The 12,408-nt window shown below is 40.4% G+C and overlaps 1 protein-coding gene across 1 annotated transcript; it reads left to right on the forward strand.

Moving 5' to 3' along the window:
- Nucleotides 1–811: 811 nt before the first annotated feature.
- On the forward strand, nt 812–11,308 carry LOC126808865 (sulfotransferase 1B1). The gene is made up of 7 exons (XM_050533916.2): nt 812–1,062; nt 2,776–2,927; nt 4,317–4,496; nt 5,441–5,764; nt 7,002–7,105; nt 8,867–9,026; nt 10,106–11,308. The coding sequence occupies exons 3-7, from the start codon at nt 4,337–4,339 to the stop codon at nt 10,222–10,224; spliced, it is 867 nt and encodes a 288-aa protein (XP_050389873.1). The 5' UTR covers nt 812–1,062; nt 2,776–2,927; nt 4,317–4,336; the 3' UTR covers nt 10,225–11,308.
- The last annotated feature ends 1,100 nt before the right edge of the window (nt 11,309–12,408 follow it).

Consider the following 12,408-nt stretch of genomic DNA (forward strand, 5'->3'; position numbering starts at 1 on the left):
ACGTGACAAGAATTAGGGTCGCCTGTCCAACCTCGTGGGTTTTCTCCGGGTTCTCCGGTTTCCTCCCACTGCTAAAGACCCCTACGCGCAAGCGAATTATTGAAATAAAAATTAAACCTTATGTTAGTCCCGAAATGACCTAGTTTGTGTCGAGTGGACGTTAAACCCCATTTCACTCTCTCTTTCTCTCTCTCTCTCTTGGGAGCTATTAATTTCACCGGAAAGACAATTAAGGAAGGCCCGAACACTGGCGTATATGGGGCAATGAAATGGGGTTTAACGTCCTACTGTTCTGCTCCTAAACTGGGCTAATGAAGACGGGCATACGCCATACAGTGTGCTATGAGGGAAATTTTGCCTGGGCAGCGGCACTCTTATATCGAATTCCAACTGCCAAGGGATCTTTTACGTGCACGTCAATGTGTACACGGGACCTCGGTTTTTCGTGCCTTCCGAACGACTAGACAGCTGTCCTTGTCAGGCCCTCCGCCCTGCATCACTGACAAGGGGAAACCACGCCGTAAAGTATATGGGGCAGGAAATGGGATTGAGACACCTCCACCCTTATAAAATATTGTTCACTCTCAAAATTTATTTTGAATAGTGTGCTTTCCCCATACCATCGCTATTTAATATTCGATTAAGTGATATTAAACTTGTTCCGCCCCCGCGCCACACCCCGCCCCTACCTACGCCACCAATGCTTCATGGTCTGTTGTCCAGTGAAGCCGTTAAAAATTTCGTCATTAACAACACGTCGCTTTAAACTAGATATTATGTGCTCGGCATAATAACAATGGAGGTAGTTTTATCTTGGCGAGAGAATTGTATAAATCAACACTATAAGACGGCGGAATGATGGCCACGAGGGATTGAAAATTAAATTTACTGCGAGTATAATCACTCAAGAAGAATAGACCTCCTGCTGTGCTAGCTAGCGTACAGTCAAAAAGGCGATGTATCTTACCGGATGAAAAAAGGTTATGAACAAAATACTTCGTCATGGTTGATAGCTGCTGAAGTAAATTAAGGTCGTCGTTGGTGAAGCTGATAGTTAAGAAGGTATGTTTATCTTCTTTGAGGGTTAGGGTTGGGATTATTAGCGCTAGCCCTGTTTACATCTCGTGACCTTTGACGAAAAATTGAGCTGGCCTTATCATTTAGCATTAACCATTAGCAGCATTTAACAATTGACACACGCAATAAATACAAAAACGTATGGAGCGCAATTACTACTTTGTTGAGGGTTCTCTCAACGTTATCAAGCAAATGATAACCGAAGATACAGTTAGCTGTTTCTTCCTTTTATATAAACCTTCTTTGAGCGGCATTTAGCAATTGACACACCTAATAAACATAAAAAGCATAATATGGAACACAATTAGTATTTTAATTAAAGCTACGTTTTGTTAGATGTTCTCTCGGCGTTATTGAATACAATAACCATGGGCGTGGATTTAGGGGGTGGGGTGGGGGGACCCTTAGAATCGGAAGAGGGGGGCGAATAGATCTCTGCCCCCCCCCCCCCATGGTTTTGATCGCCAGGACAAATCTTCAGTTTTATATCCACATGAATGTCCCGTTCTGAAGGTTTATATCCACATGAATGTCCCGTTCTGAAGGTTTATATCCACATGAATGTCCCGTTCTGAAAGTTTATATCCACATGAATGTCCCGTTCTGAAGGTTTATATCCACATGAATGTCCCGTTCTGAAGGCTATCTAACCATTGCTGTTAAACTACAATTATACAATTAGACCACGGGTGTACATATTATATTGTGGGATGAAATGAAAACGGGTTTAGGCCATATACAGTGTGCTATGAGGGAAATCCAGCACGGACAGCAGCGCTAAGGCCTACTCTTACATCGAATTTCAACTGCCAAGGGATCTTTTCAGTGCATGCCAATGTGTACACAAGACCTTGGCTTTTTATATCATCCGAACAGCTGTGCGTGTTAGACCCTCCGTCCTGCCAAGGGGAAACCACGCCGGAAAATCCCGATGAACTTTCTCGACCAACACCGGGAGCGAACCTGCGACCCCCAACTTACCGAGCCAGCGTCTTACCCACTTAGTCACCGTGGGATATAATTTAATAAAGAATAGTATCGCATTCTGGCTAAATCTATTTGTTAAGGCCAGCTCAATTTTCGTCAAGATCACTGTGATGTAAATAAGGTTAGGGCACGTGATTATTGACATTATGTAAGATTTAGATAAAGAGCTAGCCATTCTTGCTATAATAGTTCGAAAATAGATAAGGTAAAATGAATGATTTGAAAATTTCATTCAAATTGCTCTATTGCGAGCGAAGATATTAGCCTTTGAAGGTTTGACAAGACGTGTGCAATAATTTCAATCACTGCACTGGTTGTTCGAAGCTAAGTCGTGCTCCTCCATTTTTAGCTTAAATCAAAATATGGCGGAACTGTTCTAATCTATTTAATATCAGAGAAATCCGATGCCATCGAGAGTTGATTATGGCCTGGATAAGCTAATTAATGTTTAATCAATAATTTAGCAAACATTTCAGGCCTAAAGAAAGTCTTGCAATTGGCAGATTTAGCTCTTGCATAATGTATGTTTAATTACAAAAGATGATAACAAAATGCGTTAACTATAGTAAGCTATAGATAGTAAATTGGTCATGAATTATTACTTTAACAAATAATATCAGTCCAAAGTTTACACAAGTCTATGGATATACAAATCTCTTACGATAATGTACTCATTTGTAGGGTTTTTGTTTCTTATCTCTTTTTTCATAGGCTGGACTTGAGAGTAGATATTGGATCTTCGGTGCAATTGTCCATATTGGTTGACCTGCCGAAACTTGTTTCCTTAGAAACAGCAACGACGGCTCGCCTTCTGTTACAGAAATAAACACATCTGGACGGCGAATCCCTTCACAGCCCAAAAGGTACTGTCCTTACCATTTTGAGAACATAAAAAGGAAACGAAAAGATTATATTACCGTGGTATTATGCTAAACAAAGAAATGGGGGCAGTGTCGTATCTACGGTGTGGCACATAGGGCACGTTCAAGCGAGAGGATGTGGGGTGGGGGGGGGGGGTTACCTATGTAACAAGGTGAGGGAACGCCTATCCTACAGCTCTATACCACGGGTAGGAATTGAAAATCCGACAGTTCACGGCCTGCTTCATGCAGAATACCTGGCGGTACGTCTTTATCGGCTTTTGGGCCCCTGTCTGAAACTGTCTCTGCGGGCCTTAAATCAACAGTGAAAAGAGGTTATATTCTAGTCATTATCCGTCACACTCACACAAATGCCATTTGTATGTCAGCATTGTAGATGGATAGATTTATTAGCACAAACGTCAAGGGACAGCTGTCTAGTCGTTCGGATGGGACGATTTGTATGTCAGTATTTCTCAATCTGGTTAAAACACAGATCCTATTTCGTTTCGTTTTTATAGTTCAAAATTTCGTTTTACTTGTCTTTACTACACTTGGATCTGGAAGAGTTGTTATTTAACTCGTGTTCTGAATGGTGTCAGGAATAAGCCAATGAAACGGTCTGTTACGGCTAGCTTTAGGCGTGTTTTTCACGAAACTGTGGGTAATCCACTAGTAACATCAATGGTGATTGGTTAATCAAATGTCTGACGTCATAGGGTCATAAGTCGGTCTTTTGACCTCTGACGTGACATATCGCTATGACTTGTCAGATCTTCATGTAGTGTACGCTATCGAAAGTATAAAAAAACGAAACGAAATATTGATCTGTATTTTAATCAGATAGATAGATTTATTGGCACAACGTCAAGGGACATCGTATAGTCGTTCGGATGGGACTAAAAACCAAAGTGCCGTGTACACATTGGAGTGCACGTAAAAGAACCCTTGATAGTTGGAATTCGAAATAAGAGTAGGCCGTAGCGCCACTGTTCGGGCAAAATTTCTCGATCATAGCGAGAGGGAGAAATGGGGCTTAACGTCCACTCGACACAAACTAGGTCATTTTCGGGACTAACATATGGTTTAATTTTATTTCATTAATTCGCTTGCGGGTAGGGGTCTTTAGCAGTGGGAGGAAACCGGAGGACCCGGAGAAAACCCACTAGGTTGGACAGGCGATCCTACTCCTTGTCACGTACAACCAGGGATTCGAAACCACGCAAGCTGACTCAATGACAGGCCTTATGATACAGCGCGCACGTACTTACCATTCGGTCATCTACCCCCCCCCCCACTACCTCATAGCAAACTGCATGACTGTTTCCGTCTTCATTAGACCAGTCGGGGGATGAAAATAGGACGTTAAACTCCATTTTATTTCATTTTCAGATTCTAGTAGCTTACCTATCATGACGTCAGTAAAAGTTGCAGATGATGGCGGAGACACTGTAAACGTTGTTAAAGTTGATGATCTGTTATTACCTCCCTTTCCTATCGAAGCCCTGGTCAAACTGCCGGAATTTAAACTCAGATCCGACGACGTCTTGGTCTGTGCCTACCCCAAATCAGGTAATCTGCTTTAAACAGGATGCAGGAGCTCTTAAAGATCAGATATTTACTGTAGAAATGAAATGGAATGTGGTTTAACGCCCTACGGTGTTAATGAAGACGGGCATACGCCAGACAGCGTGCCATACGGTGGGCTATGAGTGAAATTTTGCCCGGACAGCGGCATTACGCTCTATTCATATATTGAATGTTTACACGGGAATTCGGTTTTTGGCCCCACCCAAACGAGTATACGTTGTCCCGTGCTAGGACAAGCGGGAAGCGAGAGAGAGAGAGAGAAATGGGGTTTAACGTCCACTCGACACAACTAGGTCATTTCGAGACCAACATATGGTTTAATTTTATTTCAATAATTCGCTTGCGCATAGGGGTCTTTAGCAGTGGGAGGAAACCGGAGGACCCTGAGAAAACCCACGAGGTTGGACAGGCGACCCTACTACTTGTCACGTACAACCGGGGATTCGAAACCACGCCAGTCGACTCAATGACAGACATTATGATACAGCGCGCGCACGCTAACCATTCAGCCATCCACCCCCCACCCCCCAAGCGGGAAGCACTCCGGAAAATCCGATGAATTTTCTAGGCCAACACCGGGATCGTACAAAGGATCTCTGGGATTGCGAGCCAACGTCGTACTCACCAAACCTCCGCAACTCCCAGTTCACTTAAAATACAATGGCCTGTAGTGGAAGGGGTCATACAGAGGCTTTTGACCCTATGACATCAGACATTTCATTAACCAATCAACGTTGACGTGTCTAGTGGGAAACCCACAGTTCCCTGCCCCACACGCCAAGATCTCGCCGTATGAGACCGTTTCATTGGCTAATCCCTTCCATCAAGCAGAACGCATATTATAAACTGCATGTCGATTAGCATTATGTATCAGCCTTATGCGTGCTCTTTGGTGATTTTTAAATTTCATTTATATTATTTGACAGGCACACACTGGGTATGGGAGATAACTCGTCAACTGCAAGCTGGTACAATAGATTTAGAAGTAGTGGAAAAAGATGACGGGATGATCGAGTTGAGTCTCGCTAGTCATTTTCACGATCAACCAGACCCTCGAACTCTAAACACTCATTTACCATTTGATAAATTACCATTTGATATTTACGATAAGAAATGTAAAATTATTTATTTATTGCGGAATCCTAAAGATGTCAGTGTGTCTTATTTCAATCATCACAAAAAGTTAGAAGAATTTTATGAATATCATGGTCAGTGGAAGAACTATCTCCCCATGGTCTTTGACGGACGTCGTAAGTACTGGTTGTTTACAACACAGATCCTATTTCGTTTCGTTTTAATAGTTCAAAATTTCGTTTTACTTGTCTTTACTACACTAGGATCTGGAAGAGTTGTTAATAATGACGTGTTCTGAATAATGTGAGCTATTAGCCAATGAAACGGTCTGTTACGGCGAGCTTTAGATGTGTTTTGCACGGAACTAGTAACATCAATGCTGATTGGTTAATCAAATGTCTGACGTCATAGGTTAACAGCCACTCGTATGACCTCTGACGCGACCTATCGGATCTTCATGTAGTGTAGGCCATCGAATGTATAAAAAAACGAAACGAAATACAGATCTGTATTTTAATCAGATTGGGTATATATGCTTCACCACTCGGCAAACCTCAGCAAATTCCAGTACCCTACGTCTAGCCTCGGCTGGTTGACGAAGTCCGCCATTGGAACTACTTTCAAGTTCCCGAATTACCAACGACGTCATCCATGACAACGCATTTGAAGACTGTTTTATCATACAAAGATTTCAAAGTCTGAAGCTGTTTATCCGATTTTCTTTAAACAATGAGAACTTTGCAATGAACGTTCTACACACTCTTCGAACGACGCAATTTTGAGAACTTCATTCTAAAAGCGGCACGTTTTCCACAAAGTAAACCTGTAGCCGCATCGCAATTGTATAGGTGTATCTACATATCACTTAACGTCAAACAGCCGAGGCTAGTGGAAGAGTACCGGAATCCAAAAGAAAGACCTGCAATGGGCAGATTTAGCTCTAACATAATGCATCTTTAATAGAGTTTTAGGAATACAGTATTATACATTCTATAACATTTAAACATACATTATGCAAGAGCTAAATCTGCCCATTGCAGGTCTTTCTTTAGACCTGAAATGTTAAAAAAATTATTAAATTATTAAATTATTAATTGACTTATCCAGACCATAATCAACTCCCGATGCCATTGGATACTCGAGATTTTAACTAGATTAAAACGGTTCGTCATTTAAAAATTTAATTTTAAAATGGGAAAGCTAGGCTAAGTCTCGAATATACCAGTGCCCTGGTTACCACTATGCGCATATCTTGTCAAAACTACAAACAGTGTTAACTTGGCTCAGAATAAAGTAATATGAATGAAATTTTCAATATATTCATTTTACATTATCTATTTGTGAGCTATTATAGCGAGAACTGCCAGCTCTTTATCTTTACTCCCATGATGTATGTTTAATATGATATTTTAGTTGATTATGGTTCTTGGTTTGATTATGTTCTTGGTTGGGAAAAGGCGATGATGAGTCACACTGATCTACCCATATTGGCTCTTTCATATGAAGATTTACAAGAGGTGAGTGTAGGTTATCTCCCTTTAATCGTAAATATTCTTTGAACGACGGGATCCGCCGTGGCCCAGTGAGTAAGAGAGAGAGAGAGAGAGATGGGGTTTAACGTCCACTCGACACAAACTAGGTCATTTCGGAACTAACATCTGGTTTAATATTATTTCAATAATTCGCTTGCGCGTAGAGGTCTTTAGCAGTGGGAGGAAACCGGAGGACCCGGAGACAACCCACGAGGTTGGACAGGCGACCCTACTCCTTGTCACGTACATCCGGGGATTCGAAACCACCCCAGTTGACTCAATGACAGGCCTTATGATATAGCCCACACGTGCAAACCATTCGGCCATCCAACCCCCCTCAGTGAATAAGATGTTGGTTCGCTAACCTGAATGTCTCGTGTTCGGTCCTTGTGTTGGCCGAGAAAGTTTCAGCGGATTGTCCAGCGTGTTCCCCTTTGTCAGTGATGCAGGCCGGGAGCTGACGAGGGACAACTTATAGTCGTTCGGATGGGATGGAGTGCACGTAAACGATTCATTGGCAGTTGGAATTGCATATAAGAGTAGGCCGCATTATGGTGCATGCCAGTCTTCATTAACCCAGCTGGAGCAGAACAGTAGGACATTAAAACCCCATTTCATTTCATGTTTTGATTGGAAGCTTATTAGAGCTGTGTGCTATACTAAACACACTATAGTCCTCTCATCTGCCAAACTACACATTTAAAGGGACTACCCCCATTTAAACAGAGTCTCCAAAATAAAAGTCCAAGTATGTATAAAATTTAAGCGCCAAAATAGAGGAATGGTATATTTTTGTTGGATTACCTAATAATCGATTCCCATTCCCATGACCCAACTGCTGTACTTGATAACGAAAGGGAAATTTCACCTACACATTATTTCTATAAAATAAAACCGCATAATACAGCTTGGGACACCGGTCTCCATTTCCAGATGAAGACTGACGGGTTTAAGTTGTTTCAAAACGTATCACATATATTGAGTTAGTTGCTCGGCCCTAAGGTAGAGGATTTTATTCTCCAAAATATTATCGGGATTGGCCCTTTAAGGATTTCTTAATTATAACAGTTATTCAAAAATCCCCGCATAGCAGCTGTACAAAAACAGACTTTAGGCTGTATGGCGTATGCCTGTCTTCATTAGCCCAGTCAGAGCAGAACAATAGGACGTTAAAACCCATTTAATTTCATATTATTTCCATATCATGACTCGCTATCTTGTGACCATACTTTCCCGCGCATAAATTCTACACGTGCTACCACATCTAAAAGTCACTGAAGTGACAATTTGAACTCTGCTGAAAGGTCAGATTCTAATCTATGAGATAGTGTCAATTATCCATGACAATATGTCAGTCAATGCGACGTTGAGTTTGTCACCTAATGACATTACATTTATGGATTTTTTTGATTTTTTTCATCATTTTACGGAGCCGCTGTGGCTCAGTGAGTAAGACGTTGGCTCGCTAACCTGGAGGTCCCGTGTTCGATCCCTGCGTTGGTCGAGAATATCAGCGGTGCAGGATTCGGTGCCTGACAGGGAACAACGCATATTCGTTTGGATTGGACGAAAAACCGACATTTGGAATTCGAAAAAAAGATTAGGCCGTATAGCGCCACTGTCCGGGCAAAATTTAGCACACTGTATTGCGTATGCCCGTCTTCATTAGCCCAGTCGGAGCAGAACAGTAGGACGTTAAACTCGATTTCATTTCATTTCATTTTATTTCATTGCTTATTTTCACAGGATCCCATTAAAGGGATAACACAGATTGCAAAGTTTCTGGGTAAAAATTATGATGACGATTTTATAAAAACAGTATGTGAGAAATGCTGTTTTAAACAAATGAAGAAAGACAAAGGAAAGTTAGAAGTTTTTAATGGAGAACCAATCATGTATCGTAAAGGTAACTAGAGTCAATGATACTAAATTTTAAAAAATCTTAATTCAAGGGCTTCGAATGTCGGCAGAACTTAAAGAGGCGTTATGCAATAGCAAAATATGTCTATTGCAGGTCTTGGCTCTATCTTCAAATGTTATATAAATTATTATTTAGCAGTGGGGGGAGGGGGGGGGGTCCGGAGGGTCCAGAGAAATCCCATGAGGTTGGACAGGCGACCCTACTCCTTGTTACGTACAACCGAGGAACTGAAACGACGCCAAAATTATTATTTAGACATTTATTGACATGAACCGTCTCGCCATTTAACAATTTATTAATGGTCAAATAGATAATCGAGTAATGTGACTACAATTTTTTATATATACATTTTTCGTTATCCATTTTTGAACTATTATAGCAAGAACAGACAGCTCCTAGTATAATTCTTACATAATGCCTCTTTAATTTTTTCACCAATCTATTATCCACTTGTACATTGTATATAAGGGTTTCTTATTGATTAATATTAATAGTTCATAGGTATTAGGTTTAACTTTAATGGCTTGTGATTTAAACTGTTAATTAGTTTATTTTTATCCACTTGTATATAATCTTCTGTAACATGTTTGATTGTATCATTGCTTGATAACGATGAGAGTATCCGCATTGAAACGTTGCAGTTAATAAAACCCAGTGAATGTTATCCATAAAGTTGTCAGTTTTATTTCTATTTTAACGACATTGTTCCAGTCTGATTAAAAAACAGATCTATATTTCGTTTTTTTTATACTTTCGAAGGCCTACACTACATGACGATCTGACCGGTTGTACTGGAAAGTCGCGGCAAGGGTCGCACGAGCGGCTTTTGATCCTATGACGTCACAGTTCGGTGCATCGCACGCCAAGATCTCGCCGTAACAGACCGTTTCATTGGCTAATCCCTCACGCCGGTAATATAACAACTTTTCCAGGTCCTAGTGTACTAAAGACAAGTAAAACGAAATTATGAAGTGTAAAAAAAAAACGAAATAAGATCCGTGTTTTAATCAGATTGGAAATTCATGCATTTAAATTAATTCTTTCTTTCGTTATTTTGATTGCAGGTGAAGTAGGAGACTGGAAGAACTGGTTTACTGTGGCTCAAAATGACTGGTTTGATCATGTCTATAAGACAAAAATGCATGATTCAAATTTGAAAATTCGTTTTACGTTAGATAGTTAACAGAATGGAATGACCCGGATGGAATATTTATCTTTTAATCCACGACAAAGCCTTGACAACCAGTTTACGTTAGCAACCATACAAATTCAACCAATCAAATACTATCGCCTCAACGTTGACGGTTAAACCTATTGTAATGGTTCGTGGAAGTTAAGGGGTTTCGTCGCTGATCGTTTCATTTTAATTTGGTTTCCTTTCAGTTTCTCACTGAACCATACTGTAAGGACTGTCTTTTAGGCATTGATGGGCGTTACCGCCCTGATATGTTTGAAATTATGATGTTGGCTGATATATTGAGTAACTCACCCGCCCGGTTGATATTTACAAGCGGTTGTTAAAGGGGGTAAGTCGCTAACTCAATATCATTCACAGTCTTCGACATTGCGAACACATTTTATTGGTCAATTTAAATCAACATTGATGTTGTTATCTTACCGTGAAAAGGTGGGTTTCTGATTTCCAATATTTAAGACAAAATGAAAATTTAAAAATTGGCGCACGAATCGCGTGCTGGAATGCTTTCGAGGGCCATTTGTAATGAAGCGACTCGATGAACGGGGCTAAGCATACCCCACAGGAGACACTACCGGTTTAGACTGGAATAACCAGACGCCACAGACTGCGATTCAATTTGAACTCGTCGCGTATTTCGCCGAACATTACAGTAAAAACAGAAAAGATTGAATGTAAACCAGTTTATATACATATATGCGTTGCGACCTAATTGTGCCCATTTCTAGGTGCCAAAGAATAGTGATTTAGTTCCTTTAAGGGCAATCCTCAAACTGAATTGGAAATACCTACGGCAGGTGTTACTTGCTCCGATGACCTTTTATGCCATTATTAGTAATTAGAGGCCCTATAGTTTATAGTTTATAACATTTCAGCCCCAAAGAAAGACCCGCAATAGGCAGATTTAGCTCTTGCCTAATGATATCATAATGTATATTTAATTTAAAAATTAGTTAAGAACATTTAATTAGTTTTACATTGTTATTGTCTTTTCTTACTGTTACCTGTTTTGTTTCAATTAATAATGACGTGTACAAAAAATTCATTTTAAAAATTAAACATTTAGCCTATTTTATGTTTTACTGTTGTTTATATTTTGAAATAGAAATATATGAGAGAACCATAGCCTTTTTTAAGTGTTTATATAGGGCCTGTATAAAGGGCTAAATCTATTTGTTAAGGCCAGCTCAATTTTCGTCAAGGTCGTTGAGATGTAAGTAAGATTAGGGATGTGATTGTTGGCGAGATTGTAGGTTAGGGTTAGGAAAAGCATTGGGGCTAGGTCCAGGGTTGGGATTAACGTTAGTCCTGCTTACATCTCGTGATCTTGAACCAAACTTGAAATTGACCTTGTCAAATAGATCTAACCCTGCTAGCTAGCCTTTAACTCGTAGGCTACTTAATAATCGGGCACATCCTTCGACTGCTACATAGCCTAATCCATATAGGCATTGCTGGTCGGTATTCAAAATACAGTGTCTAGTCGTTCAGATGGGACCGGGGCCGTAACTATAGCAACGAGGTGGGGGGAAGTTTTTATGGTCGAAAATTTTTTCACGAGGGGGGGGGGGCGAAACTTTTAGGTACGGACCTGACCTGGATGGGACAATAAATGGTCTTTTTGACGTTCCCCTTTAATTCTTAGTGGTGTAGCTAGGACACGGACCTGGCAAGGACAGTGCATGTCTAGTCGTTCGGATAAAACGATAAATTAACCGAGCACAAATTAACACCAATCTTCATTAGCCCAGTCGGTGCAGAAAAGTAGGACATTAAACCCGATTTCATTTCTAAAGTTTTCAATCACGCGTATTGATTGTTGTTGAATGAATAATGACAAACACTTTTTATAACAACAATTGTAATCACGAGCTCAAGTGTAGGTTAAATTTACAGTCATGTGATTCAGTTTATAAATCGGTAGTGTTCGGCTGACCGTTCTTTAAATCGCGTTAACGGTTATTAATGGCCTACTTTTAGAATAAATGTACATATTGGTTTCCTTTAAGGTGTCGTGAGCCACTTTATTAAAAACAAACCCTACATATGCTGATAAATAAACCAACAGTTCGACCACTGCGATAATTTTCGCTAAATTTAACCATGTACAACGAGCCCAGCCCATAGACAAACTATGACTTGGAATATTTCGAGTCTGGACAATCAAGTTTA

The sequence above is a fragment of the Patella vulgata genome, chromosome 1 (genome assembly GCF_932274485.2).
Source record: "Patella vulgata chromosome 1, xgPatVulg1.2, whole genome shotgun sequence".
Classification (NCBI taxonomy): Eukaryota; Metazoa; Mollusca; class Gastropoda; family Patellidae; genus Patella; species Patella vulgata.

Excerpts from the sequence above, each read along its gene's own strand:
- LOC126808865 (XM_050533916.2), top strand. The coding sequence starts at position 4,337 with ATGACGTCAGTAAAAGTTGCAGATGATGGCGGAGACACTGTAAACGTT. Across the intron at positions 5,765-7,001 it reads CATGGTCTTTGACGGACGTC|TTGATTATGGTTCTTGGTTT; the intron begins GTAAGTACTGGT and ends ATGATATTTTAG. Across the intron at positions 9,027-10,105 it reads ACCAATCATGTATCGTAAAG|GTGAAGTAGGAGACTGGAAG; the intron begins GTAACTAGAGTC and ends TTTTGATTGCAG.